The 25,759-nt window shown below is 43.5% G+C and overlaps 1 protein-coding gene and 1 long non-coding RNA gene across 7 annotated transcripts in view; one reads left to right on the top strand and one right to left on the bottom strand.

Moving 5' to 3' along the window:
- RHBDD1 (rhomboid domain containing 1) overlaps nt 1-25,759 on the bottom strand; it is a 163,364-nt gene that overhangs the window by 8,211 nt on the left and 129,394 nt on the right. Inside the window, exon 7 of one of the 6 annotated variants that reach the window (XM_028831159.2) lies at nt 14,616-14,778. The exons of the other annotated variants lie outside the window; for them this stretch is intronic. Coding sequence (XP_028686992.2) covers nt 14,651-14,778 — 128 coding nt within the window. The 3' untranslated portion in view covers nt 14,616-14,650. The remainder of the gene's footprint in view (nt 1-14,615; nt 14,779-25,759) is intronic. 6 annotated transcript variants of the gene reach the window in all.
- LOC144333514 (uncharacterized) lies at nt 16,933-25,712 on the top strand. The gene is made up of 2 exons (XR_013402210.1): nt 16,933-17,150; nt 24,907-25,712. It is a non-coding gene; the product is annotated as an uncharacterized LOC144333514 (long non-coding RNA).

The raw sequence follows: 25,759 nt of genomic DNA, 5'->3' as shown, positions 1-25,759 counted from the left end.
GAGACCAATATCCAGGTGAAGATACGAGGTTATTTCTGAAAATACCAGAATATTTCCCGCACTCATAAGCCACCACATGCCCCCTTCCAGTTACTATACCTCGATACCCAACAGTACCCATGATCCTGATTTCTAACTACAGATTTTTTCCCTATTTTTGTCCATAAGTGGATCCATACAATATGTACACTTTGTGAGTGGCTTAATTTTACATTATGCTTGTGAGGTTGATCCATATTGTTATAAGTGGTTTCTATCCTACTTATCCTTCCAAGTAGAATTTCCTTGTCTATTTTATAGGTGAGGAATTGAGGCTTAAAGATTTTAAGCAACTTGGCAAAGCCAAATAGCTGGTCAGTGGCTGAGTCAGGAACTCAAACCTAGATTCCCGTCTATTCTCCTTCAGACATGAGATGTTCCAGTTGTCTTCCTCGCCCCTACACATCAGCATATGTAAACCTCCAGAATGTATTATTGCCTTAATTACGACTTGGAGACAGGGTCTGTTTAAAGGACAGCAGAAACAATGCATCTTCTGCCTTAAAGAAGGCTCACTGCAAATAGTAAGGCTTTATTTTGGATAACTGGATGCATCTAGAATTAGGATCTCCTTTGACAAGGAGTAAGGTTTGGCAATATATAGGTCCAGCTGCAAAAGTCAGCCTTGGTAGTTAACTCTCAAGTATTTTCTAAAATAGAGAACAGTTTATAACTTCTTACCGGAATAATTCTCCATGCTCGTTCTCTCTCTTAATATATCTATATCTATGTATATGAGGTCTGTAAAATGATACAAAAAGTATGAAAACCCTTCAGAATATTAAAATCCCACCTTCCTCTCAGAAGCTCCAGGGCCAATGTGTCTGCTCGGAGGGGCAGCTTGAGCCCCCGACCTCTTCTGATGTTTCTGATGCAGATTCCACACCAGTCCGCAGAGAGGGCCAGCCTGGCACAGTGTGGGCAGCTGCTCTCCACCTCGCATGGCCTGAGTCTTTGCTCAACTCCACTCCCGCGACCCTGCAGCCTCAAAGGATTCCTTAGGTCCAAACTGCGGCCTGCTTCAGGCTTCCCAGGCATCTGGGTCCTTTGTCTGTTCTGATCTTTATCTTGGGGTCCAGGAGACTTGCCATTGTCTCTTTCTGGCCTGGTTTTCCTGAAGATGTTCAGATGGGGCATAGTGGCAGGGAAGGCCAGAGGAAGAGACTTACAGTGGTCTCCTCAGGGCCCTGATATGAGTCCACTCCCAACCTCTTGCTTCTTGATCTTAAGATTGTCTTTGGGTCAGTTTTAACTTCATTATTTTAAAAAGACAAGCGTAGTGAGGGCAACAGTGTTTAAATGATAATACACTGAGGTCAAAATAGAATAAAATATTGCCTCCTCCTGAAACACACCGGGTCCTGGCCCTGCTGCTTGCCACCTACTATGACTTTCATCCTAAGAGAATGGCAGCAGCTGGATTCTCCCATTCTTAGCTTTTAGCAGCCGTGGCCCTATGCATAGAAGTTTCCATCAAACAGCAACCATTGCCCAGTTTGCTGCAGTGGTCCTTAATCTGAACCGTGCACAGAAATGAAGAACTGTTCAAAATGCAATTATTGGATCCCCTCCAGCCCCTCACCACAGATTCTGATGCAGTAAGTGGTGGTTGGAGCCCAGGAACTTCATTTTAATGAGCACCCAGATGACTCTGTTGCAGATAATGTATCAAGTCACTGAGAAATGCTGTGGCAAATGAATTCACTTCAACCAGATGTGGGTTCATATTGGGGCTCCACCAGGATCTGGCACAGGTCACTTCCCTCCCTGGGCCTCAGGCCCCTCATCTGTACCCAGAGGGGGCCTGGACCTCTGACTCCCACACAGAGGTTCGAGTGTCCATGACTGTTTGGTTCCCAGTGAGACACAGGGGTCGGGTGGCAGACAGATGGGAGAGTGCAAATGTGTCACAGCAGCAACCCGCCTCACTGGCCAGCTGCCTGGGCAGCTTCTCTGGAGACTGTCGCCTGTCCTACCAGCTAGCTGCTCATGACTTTTGGCAGCTGGTAGAGAAGCAGCCACGCTATGCTCCTTGGCAATGTCCTCCAACACACTTTGTCTCTCTTCAGTGCCATCCTCCCATCCCAATGTTTCCATTTTTTTTTTATTAAAGTTCTGGGATATGTGTGCAGAACGTGCAGGTTTGTTACATAGGTATACATGTGCCATGGTGGTTTGCTGCACCCATCAACCTGTCGATCTAGGTTATAAGTCCTGGATGCATTGGGTATTTCTCCTAATGCTATGCCTCCCCTTGCCCCCACCCCCCGACAGGCCCTGGTGTGTGATTTTCCCCTCCCTGTGTCCATGTGTTCTCATTGTTCAACTCCCACTTATGAGAAAGAACATGCAGTGTTTGGTTTTCTGTTCCTGTGTTACTGTGCTGAGAATGATGGTTTCCAGCTTCATCCATGTCCCTGCAAAGGACATGAACTCATTCTTTTTTATGGCTCCATAGTATTCCATGGTGTATATGTGCCACATTTTCTTTATCCAGTCTATCACTGATGGGCATTTGGGTTGGCCCAAGTCTGCTATTGTGAATAGTGCTGCAATAAGCATACATGGTGCATGTGTCTTTATAGTAGAATGATTTATAATTCTTTGGGTATATACCCAATAATGGGATTGCTGAGTCAAATGGTATTTCTGGTTCTAGATCCTTGAGGAATCACCACACTATCTTCCACAATGGTTGAACTAATTTACACTCCCACCAACAGTGTAAAAGCGTTCCAATTTTCCACATCCCTCTCCAGCATCTGTTGTTTCCTGACTTTTTAATGATCACTATTCAAACTGGCATGAGATGATATCTCATTGTGGTTTTGATTTGCATTTCTCTAATGACCAGTGATGATGAGCTTTTTTTCATATGCTTCTTGGCCACATGAATGTGTTCTTTTGAGAAGTGTCTGTTCATATCCTTTACCCGCTTTTTGATGGGGTTATTTTTTTTTTGTAAATTTTTTAAATAAACTTTTTATTTTGGAATAATTTTAAATTTATGTAAAAGTTGCAAAGATACTACAGACAAGTCAATTCCCTAAATGTTAACATCTTACAGTACATTTGTCGAAACTAAGAAACCAACATTGATACGTTCCGTTGAACTAAATTCCAGACATTTAGATTTCCCCAGTTTTTTCACTAATTTCCTTTTTCTGTTCGGGGTCCAATCCTGGAGACCACAGGGCATTTTGTTATCAAGTCTCCTTAGTCTCTTTCGGTCTGTGGCTCTTTCTGAGTTCTTTCTTGACCCCCATGACCTTCACAGTCTTGAGTGGTAGCGGCCAGATATCGTGAAGAATGTCATTCGGTCTGGTTTGTCTGCTATTTGTCCTCATGGTTAGACTGGGGTTATGGGTTTTGGTGAAGAATACCACAGAGGTGAAATGCCCTCATCACATATCAATGTGCTGTCAACATGACTTATCACTGGTGACGTTAACCTTGAGCACTTAGATAAGTAGTGCTTTCACCAGGTTTCTCCACTTTGAATTGTTTCTTTTCTAAATGAGTTCCAAGGGAATAAAGCTTTGGCCTTTGCCACTAAGAGTTACCTGGATAAACTGGAAGAGGCGGGGGTGGGTAACTAAAGGTGGCTTTGTCACTCTGTCACCCCCTGCTTGGCCATGAGTAGGATACAGTGGTTTGGAATCATCCCTAACCTTGCTGGGTTCTGCACCCCTCATTCCAGATGAAGTGGGGTCTGCTAACGTTGGTACGGGTGTGTGAATCACCAGGAGGGCTGTTTAAGAAATAGCTGCTGATTGGGTGGGCTTGCCACAGAGCCCAGGCCGTTGTAGTTTTAATGAGCTCCCAGGTGACTCTGATGTACATCAGCTTTTGAGAACCACTGAGCTACAGCTCAGATTTTCTTGCAACTGAAAATATCCACGCGAGTTTCATTCTGGTATTTATATCTGCCAGCAGGTGGAACCAGAGGCCTATGACATTAAATCCACTGACGAAAACTAGGACAAATTCCAGTCAACAAAGCATTCCGCATTGTAAGCAGAATTAGGGTTATTTTGAAACAGATGGGCGCTACAGAGGCTGCTGCACTGAATATTATGGAGTTGTTTATTGTCTAGATGGCCTGAAACCCAGGAATTATTTGCCAGCATCTAGCAGTTTCTATGTCATATTAGAATTCTTCCAGAGCAGAGGAGACTGACAAGGCACTGGGAGAGATATAGATACAGATACGGATATGAATGCAGATAGTTTAACTATTTCTAATTCTGAATTTCCTCCTGCTATTGTGCATGCTGCCTTGTGTTAGTGAGTGCTTTGCAGGAATCATCCGGAGCCTCCTTAATATGCTAACTCCAAATCAGAGGAGATAAACAGACACAATCTATGGTAATAAGACAATCAATCCTAGATGCAGTAATACTCAAAATGATCTATGTTAGGCCTAACCAGGTGGTACTGGTTACTGGCTCACATTATCACTCAAACCACCCCCAAAACTTGTACTTGTCCCCAATCCTCCTCTTTGCGTCTGCCCCTCCTCCTCAGCCCCCACCCCAACCCCAGGAGAGCATCAGAAGGGCGGAAGTGAGATAAAAGGCCCATCTAGCTCCCATTCTGACTGTGCCTGATGCCTGGTTCAGAGTGCACACTGCTGTCTAAGGACACTCAGAACTTGGTTTGACTTGGGGGTTTTTCTGCTCTAGCACTGAGTGAATGTACAAGACCAGGGCTTATAAAGTGAGTATTCCATGAGTTCTAGGAATCTGCAAAAATCTCCAGCACCAGTGGTTCCTTTCAGGAGAATATTTCTAATTCCTTAGTCTATGACCCCAGGGAGTTAGCTGTTGCTGTTCTGCCTGGTATGCCTAGGCTCAGAGAGGTCACAAAGGCTGTCATGGACTCAATGTTTGTGTTCCCTCAAAATTCATACTTTGAAGTCCTAACCCTCAATGTGATGGTATGTGGAGGTGGGGCCTTTGGGAGGTAATTAGGTTTCCATGAGACAGGATGGTGGAGCCCCCGTGGTGGTATTGGTACCCTTATCAGGGAATGAAGAGGCCAGAGCTCGCACTCTCTGCCATGTGAGGTCACAGTGAGAAGGCGGCCATCTATAATCCAGGAAGAGGGCCCCACCAGAACCTGATCATATTAGTACCTGGAACTTCGAGCCTCCAGAACTGTGAGAAATACATTTTTGTGGTTTAAGCCACCCAGTCCATGGCGGTATTTTGTTAAGGTGGCCTAAACTCACTAAGACAGCATCTTTGAAGTTGGCAGCTTGGCAACTGGTAGTTCAGCAGGTGCCGGCTGTCACAGCTGCTGGGCAGGCCCCCAGTGATCAGAGGGGTGAACAGATGTGCTTTCTGGTGGAGAAGAAAGCACATCTTTCTTGGGACCCTGTCCTAAGTGGTGGTTTCATAATTGCCTGGGACAGCAGCTCCCTCCCTCCAAGGGACACAATGCCAGCTGCATGGCTCACCCTCCTACACGAGCAGGGGCAGTTCCTCCATTCACAAATGACAAGGTCCCCCACACCATTGCATTTTGCCCAGGTGCTCAAATCTCCTGTTCAAATAAAGGTACAAAGAAGCATTTTTGATAACATTGAGACCTGTTTTGTTTTTTTCTCACTCCCTTCCACTTGAGTTTCAAACCACAGAGACGGCCCAATTTCCAGTCCTTCAAACCAAGGGTCAAGGGAATGTTTTCATTGACTTTTGAAATCAAAGACCATTTGAAATTAGCCAACATTTCCCTCAGAAACCTCAATCTTCTTAAAACACTCTTTAACCTTTGTACATGAAAAAAAGTACAAGTAAACATCGTTCCAAGCATTCAAGGAATAAGGAAAAAAAAAAAAAAAAAAAAGACAAGCCAGTGGGAAAAGAACTTTGAAAAGGGACAAAAAGTTGGCAACTTCTGCTGAGAACAACCATCCCCGAGTGGTCAAGTTTAGGTCACATTGGACAACCACGGCAGATAACCATGTGTCTAGTAAAACAAGGCTGTTGGGCCTGGGAAAAGAAGTGGATTGAGGTGGCTGGCCCCCAGGGTGGGTAGCCTGACTGACTAGCAGCAAGTAAAGTGAACCACATAAGTGGCCCCAGGTCCCACACCTACCCAATACTTCCATGCCACCTTCCCGCAGAAAACACAGCATTCTTCGAAGGGCTAAAGACTAGATGCTGGATCTAGAACAGTGATTCTCAAACCCACGTCGGGGAGCTTGGTGAGAGGCAGATTCTAGGGTTCTAATGGGAGATTCCAGATCAATGTCTGTTGGGGGACCCAGAAATGTGCATTTTTTAACATGCACCTCAAGTGAGCTGGATGTCCACATGCCCCACTTTGAGAAACTTTGATCACAGGAATGCCATACTGTGTTCTGTGGTTATGTTTGTCTTTGACCATTTGCACTAGCATGGCATTTGGTTTTGTATAAGTAGGTTTTTGGTGACATTTATTATGAGCCAAAGACTATGGTAGTTTCCTAGGTTATGCTATGCTCAACCTTGGATGATGTAGATTTTAAAAGATACCAATGCAACCCAGCTATCTTGAAAAACACAACAAATACAATTGTTAGTTAAAATTCTCTTAGTGATGACATTAGAGTAGAAGAAACTGGCCCAATGTAGCTCCCCCAGTCCTAGGAACAAAGGAATTCACCTCTGGATCCCTGGTGCCTGGTACATAGTGGGTGCATTATAAATGCTTGAGGAATGAATGAAAGAACAAGCTAACATACCATTAGGGCAAATTTCCATTTCTGGCCTCAGCCACTAAATAGCTCTCAAATCCTGAGACACAAATAGTGAGGAACAGGTGAGTGGGGACTATAAGCCCATAGACTTTGGAACACAATTCAGTCGATTTGTTTTCTCTATGAAATTTACAAGATTTGCGTGGGCTCTGGGGTTCTGGACACATCAAAGAACATTCAGCAGCTAGAAACAGGCTGAGATATGAGATGTATTGCATCTATTTATGCTGAATGCTGTGTTAAATGTTTTAAAAGTTCAAATTATCTTTACCTTTCAAATACCATAAGCCTGACTGTACATAACTACAGGTCCAGAAATACCAATATCAATGCATAATTACAAAAACAATCCCTGACCTAGGAAATTGTCCCTGAGATTATTTGTGGTCTAGGAGAACACAGTGGTCCAAAGCCCTTATTAAAGCTGACAGCCACCTGGCATCCATCTTTTGCAGGTGGAACTAGAGGAAGACAAACTGCTCTGAGAAAAACCTGCAATTAGAGTGAGTCATGGCTGGTATCAAAGGTATCCAAATCATCAGGGGCAGGGCTGAGGGAATCACTGGGAACCTCCCAGCCCAACCCTACCACATGTGAGGCCTGTGGCTAGATGTGTGCTTGCTGGGCAAGAAAAGAAAAGAGGGCGGGGGGAAGTTGAAAATACGTGAAAGAGGAATGATGTACTCATCAAAAGTATGATAGCCATGAATTTTGAGAGGTAGCAGCTTGTGGTTTAGGAAACCAGGGTGGGCTTCTCCACAAAGGTCTAGATAACTTGGACCATGAGGGCGATGCGACCTTTATCCGTTTGGAGTGGATAAGCTCCATGAGATACGCGGCAATGAGAAGCCATCTGGAGAAAGGCACAAACAAGCAGGAGCCTTGCTCTCTGGACCCCAGAGCTGAGAAATTCTTATGTGGGTCGGAGTTAGCCTAGAATTGTGATGGCTGGGAAGCCAGTTTCTGTGATGTGAAAAACTGTCTGAGAAGTATGACGGTCATTTTAAAACCATGCTTATTTCTGTATTTGATGGCATTTAACCCTGAGTCTAATTAACCACTTTTTGTGTGTTCTTTTAGGTCTGATTAACTCATTATCCTTCTCTCAAATCCTAATCTTGTGCCCCATTAGAGACTCTGTGTGTGTGTGTGTGCACGCGCGCGCATGTGCATGAGTGCATGGATTTGTGTGTCTGCATGTGTTTGCATGAGTGTGTGCTTATGTGTGTGTGCTAATAACCTATAGAGGCAGGGGGCAATTCTGTGACCGAAACCTAACATCTCTCTCTTTTTTTTTTGTTTTTGAAGTTCAATAAGCTTATTTATTTATTATTATACTTTAAGTTCTAGGGTACATGTGCACAACGTGTGGTCTCGTTACATATGTATACGTGTGCCATGCTGGCCCGCTGCACCCATCAACTCATTGTTTACATTAGGCATTTCTCCCAATGCCATCCCTCCCCACACCCTCCACCCCATGACAGGCCTGGTGTATGATGTTCCCCACCCTGTGTCCAAGTGTTCTCACTGTTCAACTCCCACCTATGAATGAGAACATGCAGTGTTTGGTTTTCTGTCCCTGTGATAGTTTGCTCAGAATGATGGAAACCTAACATCTCTTACAAACAAGCCCATCCAGTCTCAGGAAGGCCAAGGAGTGTCTCAGACTGGTTTTACATCCTTGAAATGGCCTGCCTCAGTCTCAAACTGAACATAAATAAACTCGGGAATTATTTTACAATAGTCTCTGCTACGGAGAGATATTCAATAACAACAAAAAATGAGTTATTTTACATATCTATTAATAGACATTATTAATAAATTCTAGTAAAAAAAAACTTATTTTATGAACAGAAAAAGAAAACCCCAGAACGAAATTTTTAAAATTTCAATCCCAAGTTAGGAACCTAGAATTAGGCTCCTCTTGGATAACTGAAGATTTAGATACGGGAAGAGGAATATGTTGCTCTCTGAACTTCATTGGAAGTATCTAAATATGTGCTTTGGCCAGATAAAAAGCTAGCAGAGAAAGGACTATATGGTTTTACTACAGGAGTCCTCAAGATTTAATCAAATGTGGACAGTAGACTGTGTATGAGATGCATCCAGGATGACATCATAAAAATCATGCATTTCCAGAACATGAGGGCTGTCTTCAGGATGGTAGATCTGACTCGCTCATGTCAGAGATGGGAAATGGAAGTCCAGAGAAGGTAAATGGTTTTGCTAAGAGCTAAGAGGCACAGAACCATACCCCAAATCTCCTGTTTTCTCTTCCAAGCATTTCATTCTGCTTAAAACCTCACTTACCAAATCTGGAGTAGACATCGATGTCTTACAAAGCTGACTTTCTGCTACCTGGTTCTGGTGGGGAACAAGAGTAGGGCACGGGTTCTGAACCAGAAAGAGCTGAGGATGAATACTGGCTTTGCCTCTTATTTTGTGCCCTAGGAGGAGTTACTTTACTCACTGATCCTCAATTTTCTTATCTGTAAAATCTAGCTTATGGGTGTGTTCTGAGGACCAAATGAATTAAAGGATGTGAACACCTGGGTCAAAGGAATGAAAGGTAAGTGGTGCCGACTGTTACATTAATGACCCCGTTTCTAGGCTATCCTCAAAAATGCCCCCACGATCCCTCCGGTTAGTCACACAAGCCCAGACCCTACAGTCTTCCTTGACACCTTCCTCTTCCACTCATCCTGCCCCCAAATTCAATCTGTCGAAACTTGTCATTTTAACCTGAACATTCCCAAATTTGTCCATTCTCTATCTGCCCTGTCACCAGCACTGTTTGAGTCACCTATATCATGGGCCTAGACCAGTGCCTGAACTGCTGTGATGGTTAATATAGGCGTGAACTAGACTGGCTTAAGGGATGCCTAGATGGCTGGTGAAGCAGTGCTCCTGGGTGTTTCTGAAAGTTGCCAGAGGAGACTGACTGACATTCAAGTCAGGAGACTGGGAGAGGAAGACGCGCCCCAATGTGGGTGGGCACATCCAGTGGACAGCCAGTGTGGCTAGAACAGGGCAGACGGTAGAGGGTCGTAGCCTGCTGAGTCTTCTTGCTTTTCCTCTCTCCCCCTGTGTGGGATGCTTGCTTCCTCTCCTCCTGCCTTTGAATATGATGGGCCAGCCAAGTAAAAAGGGCTCCCAGAGAATCTCCAACTGACCTGTGCAATGGGAAGATGGGTGGGGCCTCGGGAAGTTCGAGCCATTTGCAGGGGGAGGAGCCTGGCCCCTCCTGTTCCTGGGTGGTGACCTGGGATTCAGTTGGTGAGATGAGGGCCTGTTAACAGGAACCGCGCTTGCTTTGCTGAGTGTTTTCCTTTTCTCACCCAATAAATTCTGCTTTTCTCACCTTTCTGTGTCCACGAGCCTTATCTTTCCTGGTTGTGTGGCAAGAACCCAGTTTTTAGCTGAACTGAGGAGAAAGTCCTACAACAATGAGACTGCAGTTTCTTCAGCCTTTGGACACTGGGACTTTCAGCAGCGGCCTCCTGGGCGCTCTTGGGCCTTGGGCCTCAGACTGAGGGCTGCGCTGCAGGTTTCCTTGGTTTTGAGGCTTTTGGACTGGGACTGAGCCACACTAATGGCTTCTCTCTTTCCCCAGCCTGCAGATGGCCTATCATAGGACTTTGCTTGTAATCACTTAGCTGATTCTCCACAATAAACTCCGTTTTATACATACCTGTATCCTATGGGTTCTGTTCCTCTGAAGAACTCTAACACAACCCTAAACCATTTCCCCACACTTGCTCCTGTCTTCCTACCAGCCGTTCTTCACACAGTAGCCGGGAGAGCTTTTCAAAAACAAACATCTCATCCACTTTACTCTTGGCTTTTATTTTACAGCAAAAATAAAGAATCTTACTCTGCCCAGTAAGTGCAGGGCGTGGCCACGAGCTGCCTCTCCAGCTCCCTTGGGTCCCACTCTCCCCTCACCTCCACTTGCCCCACCCCGCTTCTCCTTGCTTCATGTCCTCCGGCTCTTGGCTTAAACACAACTTCTCCAGGAAAGTGACTGTGTCCTCTGATCACCCCCAATGAGGGTTCTTTGCCTGAAGCTCTCATAGGATCCCCTCTCTTCAAAGCACATGATGCCATGGTTAGTGATTATCGTGAATCTAATCATTTTGACAGTGTGCATTCTCACTGGGTAGTGAGCTCCATGGGGGCAAGGACAGTGAGGGATTGTGTCCACATTCTATCCCTGGGGATGAATAAATAAATGAACAAATGCAGGAATGGAAGGAGGTGTTGAGTGCTAAGTACTGCCTTCATTATACAGATGTAAAGACTGAGGCTTGAGGTCTCATACCAGAAAATGGTATGGTCCATATGTCCAGGGGTCAGACGCAAGCCCAGTGTTCTTCGTATACCACCAGTTTGCTCTGGACACCACCACACACATCTTTCCCTGTACCATCCAACCTTTCTTTACTCCAACTAGTGGCTTAGCAAAAAATTAGAGATTTTTAATGGGGGACTAGCAGGCTATAGGAAGGGTTGTAATTGGTACATGGAGAAAAAAGAGAGTGCAAATTGAATATTTGAATTAAAAAAAAAAGATGACCATGAAAAGGCACAAAGTGCGTTGCTGTTTAGAACAAGTGTAACAGTGTTCTAGAATTATTTCTATGGATCTGAAGACAGATTAAGGGCAAGTGACTTGGCAAAAGGCCTAGACCTGTTTTCAGATAATTATCTCAGAGTAGAAAAAAATAAGGGCAGTACAAGCTCCAGTGAGGACACTACACCAACATGATGGATCTAAATGGAACACACTTCTATGAGTCATTTATAGCTTTAAATACTATAGAGAAAAGAATGCATAAAACATGTCCAAACAGCCTCTTTTTGATGTGGTGAACTCTTTTAAAACCGCATTGTTCAAACTTACGTTAAAATGCATACTCCCCCTGTTTACAATGGTACTATTGGAGGAACTCAATATAAAAGTACAACTGTTACATTTCAAAGACAAGACTTACAACCTTAGAACAACAGGGCAATTCCCAGTGTGAACTTATGAGCTGCTAAACCTCAAAAGATTTCTTCAATTAGCAATGAAGACTCTTGACATATTTGCAGCCTAATATAGGGGCTGCTCTTTATATAATTTGGGGTGTATCAGAACTTTTCCTTACTTTTATTTACCTCGGATGACAACTATTATGCTTCTCCCTGTGCAGCGTTGGATCCTGCTAATTACGCTACAGGGCCAGGATGGTGTTTCACAGTTCACCATCACTCCTGGGGCAGGCTACAAATTATACATAATGCACTGCATTGTAATTGCTTCATTGTGAACTTTGCTCGCCTTTCCAACACAAAATACCAACATCTAAGTTGTTTTATTACAAAAAACCATAAGAGATTCTTTTGGATTATAAACATCTGAAGACATAACATTCTCATGAATTCCAGCCGGCTATTTTGGACACTCAGTGGGGCAGACAAGGCTGAAAAGCAGAGCAAATACACTTCATATTCGTGTTTACAGAAAAAAAGGAGGCGGCAGTCATGAAGGCAAGACTGTGTTAAATGCAAAACTAAAGGGAGGGGGAGCTTGCTGAAGGGGAGACACAAACTGAACTGGGAAACCAGAGATGCCAGACGTCCAGTGATGCTCCTTGACTTCTCTGGGCCTCAAGTTCCTCATTTCCAAAACAAAGGCATAGAAACAAATGACCACAAAGATCCCTTTTTACATGAAGACAGGCACTCAGGAGAGCAGTGGCTCGTTTCTGAGTCCCATTTCTGGGGCTAGCCTTATCCCAGCCTGAAGGGTAAACCAGGAACCCGAGTCTTGTGCCAGATAAGAGGCCTCTGCCATCTACCCTGTTTGTTTGGGGTCTCTAAGAAAAAGATGATGGCTCTTTCAATGGGAAGAGGGGATCAAAATAAATGAAGCCTTAGTTTTATATATAAAATGCTGCCAAGTGGGGAAAAATACCAGAGCAGGATGGTAGTCACTGAAATTTATCACTGCCCTTGTGCCCCAGGGCCAAGAAGCCTCACTCCAGACACCTACCCGATAGGCCCAAGTCATAGTACCTTGTGCCTACAGCACTTACAAGCCATACCCAGGCCCCCGGTAAGCCTCCTCTCAAAGTAAGACAATAGCCTGATGTGTCAAGTTAGACTGGGGTCTCTTCTCTTCCTCTAGACAAGCTTAAGGTAGCGGCAGCACTGCACAGAACTGTGGGTGTTCTTCATCAGTGTACGGTGGTGAGTCTCCTACACAGTGAAGATGGGACGGTCAAAGAAGAGGAAACAGCAGGGACAGGTTTCGAGGTAAGGAGGTGTGGGTAAAGCTCAGTCAAAGAAGAGGAAACAGCAGGGACAGGTTTCGAGGTAAGGAGGTGTGGGTAAAGCTCACACATTTTGATAATTTACAATAAATTGTTACTATATTGGGATACTGGGATACTGCTCCTTTGATGTTGCTGCCTGTCAAAGCAGCTGAAGCAGACGTCTCGACTTGGACTTGGGAAGTCATTGACTAGGCATCCTCATTTCTCTTTGTCTAGTGGTGTCTCCAGGGGGGTGGGCATATCCAAGATCTAGTACGACCAGAGGACACGGACAAGGTGACAGAGGACTTAAGTGACAATGGACAACAGCTCCATACCTGGACTGCCCTAGAAGCCCTGCTTGGCTGCTACGTTCGGGTTGGCCTTGAGGGAAGAGCAGGCTGTGCTCTCACACCTTGCAAGTATCCCTGGTACCCAAAACTTGGGGCTTTGCACCTCTGCTCCAATCCATACTGCACATAGTCTCCAAACCAAACAGTCAGGACTTGTGACCAGACAGGCCCTGCTATGCTAATGGAAGCAGGAGACCTATTTTCAACTGGAACCATGAGTGTGACTGTCCTCTAGATCTAGATACAGAACATAACACCCTGGGGCCACTTATATTACTCCTGCAGCCAAATGCACTCAATCAGATCCCTCAGAGGGACACGGTAACCTTGCTTGCTATCTATTGGCAACAATGAAATCTTGCTTTTGTGTATTATCTCTTTTCAAATATTTCCTAAATAATACGTAGTCCTAAGCATCATCATAACTTTTAGTATGTCAGTACACAGGCAATACTTAAGGAGTTTATGTATAGATCATTGTCGAAAATTCCAAGCCTAACAGATTTTAAAGAGTTCCTTCTTCATGTAGATATAAATGCATTTCCCTGCATTGGACAATAGTTTGACACCATCTTTAAATCCAAGCAGATTCCCCTGTTCTGTACCAAACTCCCCCTTTCATTAGGAGGACTGACAAGGTTTTCTATCATCTGAATAGGACTGCTTCTGGGTGGCCCCGGCAGGGAAATGAGAAAGAATGAGGAAAATCAAGAAGTTGCTCCCTCTAGGAGCCGGGCCCTCCCTCACCCCATTGCCATTCTGAGGAAAGCAAACCGTCATTGAGTTCGGACCTCCCTCACCTCCAACTTTATCGAGGTCTAACTGACAAATAAAATTGTATAAGTTTAAGGTATACAACATGATGGTTTTATAGATGTATTTATAGGTGTGTGTGTGTGTGTCTGTGTGTGTGTGTAGTGAAATGAGTACCACAATCAAGTTAGTTACCGCAGGGGCATCGATTCCACGTTTTCTACATGGTCTTGTTATGAAGAGTTTCTCTTTATTCTCATTTATCATTCTGGGGCACCATATTAAATCTTGGGAGGCCCTAGGAGAGCTCAGATCTGAAAGATTTTATGTTAGAAATGGAACTGCCAACTAAATGGAAGAAGGAGCTGGTGGTTTTAAAAACATAATTTTCTTGCTACCCACTTCCCAGTTCTCTCCACATACCAAGGAATTTACTGCTGCAGGTTCACGTGTGGCCATCAGAGCAGTGGAACTAGGTCTCGTCTGTGCCACAGGAGCGCAGCCTGGAAGGGATACATGGCCTGAGAATGGTAATGGGGGCACCAAGATCTCCAGGATGTGCCTGAGCCATGCACTGGCGAGGTACCTGAAAAGAGTGATCTCCAATTATACAATGACACCATGAGCACTGTACGGTTCACAACTCTCAGACTGCAGTGGGTATCCACCCTGCTCTTGGGTACGGGACACTAAAGAGGATCCTGGTGCCTGGAAATCTACGCCAATCACTTCCACGGGTACATTTCCATTTATTTTACAGCCAAACCAGAAGAATCTAATAACTAGATGTCTCTTTTGTACATCCTTGTTCAATGAAAAAGTGACTCTAAGGAAGTTAATACCTTGACACTCAGGACTCAAAAGGGCAACAGCCATACAATACTCTGGGCTCAAGTCCCTCTTCAGCAGAACCTCCCCACATTCTATGCACAGGGCAGAGAAGACTCAGAATGCTAATTATTTCCTTGAAGTGTTACACCAAGTGCTATGTAAAAAGGAATCGCAGGTGAGACAAATGCTGGCCATCTGTCAAGGCCTGTGAAACTGGGTAAGGAGGCAAGCATGTGGAAAGGTGGTGAGGGGCTCTGGGCCTCTTCCCCACAAAACCCTCAAGCTCATTGCAGAGAGGCAGCCACTCTGCAACCAAAGAGCCCAAGTGAACGAAAAGGAGACTCTCAGGGGTGGGCAGCTACGAGGAGGAACAGGCAGAATTATCATTCTAACACAGAGTAGCCTTATTCATGGGCTCTGGAGTTGCTCTAACACTCACAGGAATGCTGCAAGAAAGATATGATCTACTTCACTTCTGCTAGTGAAGGAGGCAGGTCAAGGCCCCTCTCATCTGGTTTTCACTTGCTCAGACAATAACAATGATAACGAAATGCTTGCTGCTTCCAAGAATGAACATCTCCGTCTGTTTACTCTTGATCTAACTTACCTTTGTCTCTGGAAGAAAACAATTGAAACATAAAATGTTAGAGAGGTCCTTGCTGAAGGGGACTAGGCAGGAAAGAGAGTGAATATTACATCTAGGAATCATTTTATGAACTACTCCTAAGGCATAGAGCTTTGCTCTTGATCAGTAAGCACCAGTCTTAGAATGGGGGCACTTGGGTAAATGGCAAAGCAAATGAGGAAGCAGAGTGGAAAGGGGAATAGTCAAACACCCACTTCCCAACTTTCTCAGACAATGAGGCCAGACATGTCCCCCAGGTACCAATTTTGTGGTCACCAGCATCTCTAGCACAGGAAAATGTCTTACACAATTTTTCTGAGTAATTATTTCCTGGACTTGATGCCAGGCAATTCTCATTCTTTCTCTGGGGAGGATATACTTTGGGATTCCTGCTACAAATTAAATGGTTTGGATGAGTTTAGAAGAAGATCATTTAAGGACAATCAACACTATAGAGTTTTGTGTACACACACACACACACACACACACACACACACAAACTGCAAAAAGGAAATACTGAAAGTGAACAAGAACTCCGAGGCTGAAGTCCAGGGAGGAACTTTTGTGAGAAAGGATGGCAGCCAGAGGGCACAACCCAAACTCAGGTAGGGGTCTGAATCTCTACTCTGAAATCCAGGCCTATCAATAGATTAAAACGTAAACATAGAAAATCATATAGCAATGGGGGGAGCCTGAAGGTTTGCATGCTTAATTTTTTTTTTTTTTGCTACAGGCTTCCTTCCTTTCTTTAACTTTAGTTGATAAATGGAGGGATTTGGTCTTCTGAATACACACGGTAACTTGTGAACCTACCTATAACCCAACCAAAAACTGACAAAAACCAAAACATTTCAAACAGACTTCATGAAAGGCACCCTTGAAGAGCAAGAGCCTGGCCAAGTGTGAGCAGAGAGTCCCTGGACTCAAGAGACACGTCTGTGCTGCTCACTGTCACGTCACTATCACAGGTGTCCAGTCATCATTTGCTGAATGACTGACTCAAAAATTCCATAGATGGAGGGCAAATTCCACCATTTCCACCTCCTGCCTTGACCCAGAAACTGAGCCCATGAAGCAGCACTGCAGGGTTTTGAATGTGGCCCACGTCTGCCCTGGTGCCATCTAGTGACCCTGGGAGTCCAGATGAACTGGGTGGAGCAGCCTTCCCAGGCCCACTCACAGGGGCAGACCCCTTTTTCCAGGCAGCATAGCAGGGCTGAGAAAGAAGATGATGGCTTTGCTCTTTAGGTAATCCCCATCTCTCTCTTCCCTCCTCTCATTTAGCACCTTTGTGTTTCTTTCTCAAGAAGTGGGCTTTTTCCATCAATGATTGACTGGATAAAGAAAATGTGGCACATACACACAATGGAATACTATGCAGCCATAGAAAAGAATGAGATCGAGAAGGGGCGGAGCAAGATGGCCGAATAGGAACAGCTCCAGTCTCCAACTCCCAGCGCGAATGACACAGAAGACCGGTGATTTCTGCATTTTCAACTGAGGTACTGGGGTCATCTCACTAGGGAGTGCCAGACAATCGGCGCTGGTCAGCTGCTGCAGCCCGACCAGCAAGAGCTGAAGCAGGGCGAGGCATCGCCTCACCTGGGAAGTGCAACGGGGAAGGGAATCCCTTTTCTTAGCCAGGGGAACTGAGACACACAACACCTGGAAAATTGGGTAACTCCCACCCCAATACTGTGCTTAAAGCAAACGGGCACAGCAGGAGATTATATCCCACACCTGGCCGGGAGGGTCCCACGCCCAGGGAGCCTCCCTCACTGCTAGCACAGCAGTCTGCGATCTAACCGCAAGGCAGCAGCGAGGCTGGGGGAGGGGCGCCCACCATTGCTGAGGCTTAAGTAGGTAAACAAAGCCGCTGGGAAGCTCGAACTGGGTGGAGCTCACAGCAGCTCAAGGAAACCTGCCTGTCTCGGTAGACTCCACCTCTGGGGACAGGGCACAACTAAATAACAACAACAACAACAACAACAAAAAAGCAGCAGAAACCTCTGCAGACGCAAACGACTCTGTCTGACAGCTTTGAAGAGAGCAGTGGATCTCCCAGCATGGAGGTTGAGATCTGAGAACGGACAGACTGCCTGCTCAAGTGGGTCCCGGACCCCTGAGTAGCCTAACTGGGAGACATCCCCCACTAGGAGCAGTCTGACACCCCACACCTCACAGGGTGGAGTACACCCCTGAGAGGAAGCCTCCAAAGTAAGAATCAGACAGGTACACTCGCTGTTCAGCAATATTCTATCTTCTGCAGCCTCTGCTGCTGATACCCAGGCAAACAGGGTCTGGAGTGGACCTCAAGCAATCTCCAACAGACCTACAGCTGAGGGTCCTAACTGTTAGAAGGAAAACTATCAAACAGGAAGGACACCTACACCAAAACCCCATCAGTACGTCACCATCATCAAAGACCAGAAGCAGATAAAACCACAAAGATGGGGAAAAAGCAGGGCAGAAAAGCTGGAAATTCAAAAAAAAAGAGCACATCTCCCCCTGCAAAGGAGCGCAACTCATCGCCAGCAACGGATCAAAGTTGGATGGAGAATGACTTTGACGAGATGAGAGAAGAAGGCTTCAGTCCATCAAACTTCTCAGAGCTAAAGGAGGAATTACGTACCCAGCGCAAAGAAACTAAAAATCTTGAAAAAAGAGTGGAAGAATTGATAGCTAGAGTAATTAATGCAGAGAAGGTCATAAACGAAATGACAGAGATGAAAACCATGACACGAGAAATACGTGACAAATGCACAAGCTTCAGTAACTGACTCGATCAACTGGAAGAAAGAGTATCAGCGATTGAGGATCAAATGAATGAAATGAAGTGAGAAGAGAAACCAAAAGAAAAAAGAAAAAGAAATGAACAAAGCCTGCAAGAAGTATGGGATTATGTAAAAAGACCAAATCTACGTCTGATTGGGGTGCCTGAAAGTGAGGGGGAAAATGGAACCAAGTTGGAAAACACTCTTCAGGATATCATCCAGGACAACTTCCCCAACCTAGTAGGGCAGGCCAACATTCAAATCCAGGAAATACAGAGAACACCACAAAGATACTCCTTGAGAAGAGCAATTCCAAGACACATAATTGCCAGATTCACCAAAGTTGAAATGAAGGAAAAAATCTTAAGGGTAGCCAGAGAGAAAGGTCGGGTTACCCACAAAGGGAAGCCCATCAGACTAACAGCAGATCTCTCGGCAGAAACTCTACAAGCCAGAAGAGAGTGGGGGCCAATATTCAACATTCTTAAAGAAAAGAATTTTAAACCCAGAATTTCATATCCAGCCAAACTAAATTTCATAAGTGAAGGAGAAATAAAATCCTTTACAGATAAGCAAATGCTTACAGATTTTGTCACCACCAGGCCTGCCTTACAACAGACCCTGAAGGAAGCACTAAACATGGAAAGGAACAACCGGTACCAGCCATTGCAAAAACATGCCAAAATGTAAAGACCATCGAGGCTAGGAAGAAACTGCATCAACTAACGAGCAAAATAACCAGTTAATATCATAATGGCAGGATCAAGTTCACATATAACAATATTAACCTTAAATGTAAATGGACTAAATGCCCCAATTAAAAGACACAGACTGGAAAAACTGGATAAAGAGTCAAGACCCATCAGTCTGCTGTATTCAGGAGACCTATCTCACATGCAGAGACACACATAGGCTCAAAATAAAGGGATGGAGGAAGATCTACCAAGCAAATGGAGAACAAAAAAAAGCAGGGGTTGCAAATACTAGTCTCTGATAAAACAGACTTTAAACCATCAAAGATCAAAAGAGACAAAGAAGGCCATTACATAATGGTAAAGGGATCAATTCAACAGGAAGAGCTAACTATCCTAAATATATATGCACCCAATACAGGAGCACCCAGATTCATCAAGCAAGTCCTTAGAGACTTACAAAGAGACTTAGACTCCAATACAATAATAATGGGAGACTTCAACACTCCACTGTCAACATTAGACAGATCAACGAGACAGAAAGTTAACAAGGATATCCAGGAATTGAACTCATCTCTGCAGCAAGCAGACCTAATAGACATCTATAGAACTCTCCACCCCAAATCAACAGAATATACATTCTTCTCAGCACCACATCGCACTTATTCCAAAATCGACCACATAATTGGAAGTAAAGCACTCCTCAGAAAATGTACAAGAACAGAAATTATAACAAACTGTCTCTCAGACCACAGTGCAATCAAACTAGAACTCAGGACTAAGAAACTCAATCAAAACCGCTCAACTATATGGAAACTGAACAACCTGCTCCTGAATGACTACTGGGTACATAACGAAATGAAGGCAGAAATAAAGATGTTCTTTGAAACCAATGAGAACAAAGATACAACATACCAGAATCTCTGGGACGCATTTAAAGCAGTGTGTAGAGGGAAATTTATAGCACTAAATGCCCACAAGAGAAAGCTGGAAAGATCTAAAATTGACACTCTAACATCACAATTAAAAGAACTAGAGAAGCAAGAGCAAACACATTCAAAAGCTAGCAGAAGGCAAGAAATAACTAAGATCAGAGCAGAACTGAAGGAGATAGAGACACAAAAAACCCTCCAAAAAATCAATGAATCCAGGAGTTGGTTTTTTGAAAAGATCAACAAAATTGACAGACTAATAAAAACAAAATTGACAGACTAATAAAGAAGAAAAGAGAGAACAATCAAATAGATGCAATAAAAAATGATAAAGGGGATATCACCACCGACCCCACAGAAATACAAACTACCATCAGAGAATACTATAAACACCTCTACGCAAATAAACTAGAAAACCTAGAAGAAATGGATAATTTCCTGGACACTTACACTCTTCCAAGACTAAACCAGGAAGAAGTTGATTCCCTGAATAGACCAATAGCAGGCTCTGAAATTGAGGCAATAATTAATAGCCTACCAACCAAAAAAAGTCCAGGACCAGATGGATTCACAGCTGAATTCTACCAGAGGTACAAGGAGGAACGGGTACCATTCCTTCTGAAACTATTCCAATCAATAGGAAAAGAGGGAATCCTCCCTAACTCATTTTATGAGGCCAACATCATTCTGATACCAAAGCCTGGCAGAGACACAACAAAAAAAGAGAATTTTAGACCAATATCCCTTATGAACATCAATGCAAAAATCCTCAATAAAATACTGGCAAACCAGATTCAGCAGCACATCAAAAAGCTTATCCACTGTGATCAAGTGGGCTTCATCCCTTGGATGCAAGGCTGGTTCACCATTCGCAAATCAATAAATGTAATCCAGCATATAAACAGAACCAAAGACAAGAACCACATGATTATCTCAATAGATGCAGAAAAGGCTTTTGACAAAATTCAACAGCCCTTCATGCTAAAAACGCTCAATAAATGCGGTATTGATGGAACGTACCTCAAAATAATAAGAGCTATTTATGACAAACCCACAGCCAATATCATACTGAAAGGGCAAAAACTGGAAAAATTCCCTTTGAAAACTGGCACAAGACAGGGATGCCCTCTCTCACCACTCCTATTCAACATAGTGTTGGAAGTTCTGGCTAGGGCAATCAGGCAAGAGAAAGAAATCAAGGGTATTCAATTAGGAAAAGAAGAAGTCAAATTGTCCCTGTTTGCAGATGACATGATTGTATATTTAGAAAACCCCATTGTCTCAGCCCAAAATCTCCTTCAGCTCATAAGCAACTTCAGCAAAGTCTCAGGATACAAAATTAATGTGCAAAAATCACAAGCATTCTTATACACCAGTAACAGACAAACAGAGAGCCAAATCATGAATGAACTTCCATTCACAATTGCTTCAAAGAGAATAAAATACCTAGGAATCCAACTTACAAGGGATGTAAAGGGCCTCTTCAAGGAGAACTACAAACCACTGCTCAGTGAAATAAAAGAGGACACAAACAAATGGAAGAACATACCATGCTCATGGATAGGAAGAATCAATATCGTGAAAATGGCCATACTGCCCAAGGTTATTTATAGATTCAATGCCATCCCCATCAAGCTACCAATGAGTTTCTTCACAGAATTGGAAAAAACTGCTTTAAAGTTCATATGGAACCAAAAAAGACCCCGCATTGCCAAGACAATCCTAGATCAAAAGAACAAAGCTGGAGGCATCACACTACCTGACTTCAAACTATACTATAAGGCTACAGTAACCAAAACAGCATGGTACTGGTACCAAAACAGAGATATAGACCAATGGAACAGAACAGAGTCCTCAGAAATAATACCACACATCTACAGCCATCTGATCTTTGACAAACCTGAGAGAAACAAGAAATGGGGAAAGGATTCCCTATTTAATAAATGGTGCTGGGAAAATTGGCTAGCCATAGTAGAAAGCTGAAACTGGATCCTTTCCTTACTCCTTATACGAAAATTAATTCAAGATGGATTAGAGACTTAAATGTTAGACCTAATACCATAAAAACCCTAGAAGAAAACCTAGGTAGTACCATTCAGGACATAGGCATGGGCAAAGACTTCATGTCTAAAACACCAAAAGCAACGGCAACAAAAGCCAAAATTGACAAATGGGATCTAATTAAACTAAAGACCTCCTGCACAGCAAAAGAAACTACCATCAGAGTGAACAGGCAACCTACAGAATGGGAGAAAATTTTTGCAATCTACTCGTCTGACAAAGGGCTAATATCCAGAACCTACAAAGAACTCAAACAAATTTACAAGAAAAAAACAAACAACCCCATCAAAAAGTGGGCAAAGGATATGAACAGACATTTCTCAAAAGACGACATTCATACAGCCAACAGACACATGAAAAAATGCTCATCATCGCTGGCCATCAGAGAAATGTAAATCAAAACCACAATGAGATACCATCTCACACCAGTTAGAATGGCAATCATTAAAAAGTCAGGAAACAACAGGTGCTGGAGAGGATGTGGAGAAATAGGAACACTTTTACCCTGTTGGTGGGAGTGTAAACTAGTTCAACCATTATGGAAAACAGTATGGCGATTCCTCAAGGATCTAGAACTAGAAGTACCATATGACCCAGCCATCCCATTACTGGGTATATACCCAAAGGATTATAAATCATGCTGCTATAAAGACACATGCACACGTATGTTTATTGCAGCACTATTCACAATAGCAAAGACTTGGAATCAACCCAAATGTCCATCAGTGACAGACTGGATTAAGAAAATGTGGCACATATACACCATGGAATACTACGCAGCCATAAAAAAGGATGAGTTTGTGTCCTTTGTAGGGACATGGATGCAGCTGGAAGCCATCATTCTTAGCAAACTATCACAAGAACAGAAAACCAAACACTGCATGTTCTCACTCATAGGTGGGAACTGAACAATGAGATCACTTGGACTCGGGAAGGGGAACATCACACACCGCGGCCTATCATGGGGAGGGGGGAGGGGGGAGGGATTGCACTGGGAGTTATACCTGATGTAAATGACGAGTTGATGGGTGCTGACGAGTTGATGGGTGCAGCACAGCAACATGGCACAAGTATACATATGTAACAAACCTGCACGTTATGCACATGTACCCTAGAACTTAAAAGTATAATAATAAAAAAAAAAAAAAAAAGAAAAGAATGAGATCATGTCCTTTGCAGGAACATAGATGAAGCTGGAAGCCATCATCCTCAGCAAACTAACACAGGAACAGAAAACTAAACACTACGTGTTCTCACTCGTAAGTGGGAGTTAAACAATGAGAACACATGGACACAGGGAGGGGAAGAGCACACACCAGGGACTGTTGGGTGTTAGGGGGCAAGAGGATGGAGAGCATTAGGACAAAGACCTAATGCACGTGGGGCTTAAAACCTAGATGACAGGCTGACAGGTGCAGCAAACCACCACGGCACATGTGTACCTGTGTAACAAACCTGCATGTTCTGCACATGTATCCAAGAACTTAAAGTAAAATTAAAAAAAAAAAAAAAAGAAGAAGTGGGCTTTTGCTTTCTCTCTAGTTTTCTGTTATGTTCAATCAGTTCCTTTCCACCAAATTCTAGAGCTTTGAAGAAAGGCCACAAAAATCCACCTTTGGATTAAAAAAAAAATCATATCTCCCCAAAACACACAAATCACATGACAGATAACTTAGAGCAAATGTCTAGTATTCTAAAGAAAACAAACCAAAAGAAACAACAGGCAAAAAAACACCTCTCTGGTTTTGTCAAGAAACTTGTCTGAACATTTGAATATTAGTAGCCACATTTATCCCACATTTGCAAGGCAAAAAACTAAACTATAGCAACTAAACAGAGAGAAAAGAATGGAGTATGATCTGAAAGTGGCTACTGCTGCTTCCTGAAGCTATCAAAAGTCAAATAACCTGGTAGTCTATTCTTTCTCATGCCTTAGCTGTAACAGAGAAGAAAACTGGCTTGGAACAAAACAATGAGAAATGAGGAGGAATACACTTTGATACACAGCTTGAAGACGCTCATTCTGCTTCACTGTGATGGCAGTGCAAAGGAAGTGAGCCCGCAAAGGGTTCAGATGTCCTTCGACACCAGACTTCGCCGCTTACTTGTACTTCACTTATTTGTTACTTCTTCTATTCCTTCTCTCACTCACTTGCACTTTCACCAACAAGTATTTATTAAGCACCTGCCTCAGTTCTGCCACAGGTGTGAGGAGGAAAACAGGAGTGAATGAGAACAAGAGGCGGCTTCAGCCACTGTAGGGACAGCACTCAGGGAGGGTGAGTTTTTTAAAGGCCCATGAAAATGTTCCAGACCTCAGAATAATTAGTTGGCTCCAAAATGAAAAAAGAAACTATAAAATTAGAAGTAATACACATTTAATTAAGTGTCTATGAAATATACCACCTCAACTATTTACAGCTCGACTCACATATATGATGATATATATTATACATGGAATCTGTGGGACAGATATGAGATTGCATACGTTTTAATACACTTGAAATGACATGGGGCAGAGCTTTCAAAAGTAAAAGTCCACGAAGGTCCTCAAATGTCCCCACATGATGGGCAGGACATCCCTCCTCTCCGAGGCACACACCAGCTGCCAAGATCGCCTTGTGAAATCCTGAAGAAAGTCGCATCCCTGAGCCTCAGTTTCCTTATGGAAACAAAATAAAACCATGGTCCTCCGGGCAGTTTTGAGAACCAAATAAAAAAAGTACACTGGAAAGTATTTCATAGGCTGGCAGAGATGAAAAGAAAAAGTGTTAACTCCTTACATCTTTATTCCTCCAGGTGGTGAATGCCTCTCGCTATGTTTGATGCTACACACCTGCTGCCCAAGCAGGCACTCAGAAGGGAAACGGATCTCTACACTGCCTAAAAATAAGGCTGCTTCCGTGCCCTCTGGCAGCCAACAGATGTTCACGATGGACAAATTCACACACAAACCAGGATGCTTCGTGTACAGATAAAACTTGGTCCATATCATGAGACTCCAAACAGACAAAGGTTAAAAAGGGGAGTTGGGGGGGGAAGCTTATTTTAGTAAAAAATGAAACCGTTTTTCAATTAGTTTCAGTTCTAAGCAGACACCATCTTCTATTTGCCCTAAAAATGAGAAGCTGGAGACTGCTCCTCAATTCAGTTTTATTTCTCTCTTTTGTTGACACTTTGAGAAACACCTTAATTCTCCCGGCTAGCAACAACAGTAGGTAAAAGGGGAAAATACATTCAATTCTGGAAAGAAAGCATCACACAGCACAGCACAGAAATATATCCTAGGAGGCCATGTGATTTTATTCTTTGTCACTTTTCTCTTTTCCCTTTTCATCTCATGGACAACCATTTGGGGAATGGGGTAGGAGAGGGCTGGGGTGATGATGTGACCAGGTTAAAAGTAGCCCAGGACATAAAATACAAAAATGAAGAGGGGGAACAGTTATAAACTTCTGAAAATAGAAACTGACTGCCTCAAATGTGTTACTCCGGTACACCAGACCCTCCTTCTGAGTTCAAGATTCCCTTTGTGCCTCATCACAGGATGTGTTAAGATGATATACAGTGTGTTTAAATAAAACAAGAAAACAAACCAAGAAAAATTTAGCGTTATGAAGAATGAGCGTCTACTAAAAATACTCTAAAATGA

Source organism: Macaca mulatta, chromosome 12 (assembly GCF_049350105.2).
Source record: "Macaca mulatta isolate MMU2019108-1 chromosome 12, T2T-MMU8v2.0, whole genome shotgun sequence".
NCBI lineage: Eukaryota > Metazoa > Chordata > Mammalia > Primates > Cercopithecidae > Macaca > Macaca mulatta.
This window is presented reverse-complemented; position numbering and strand designations above follow the sequence as displayed.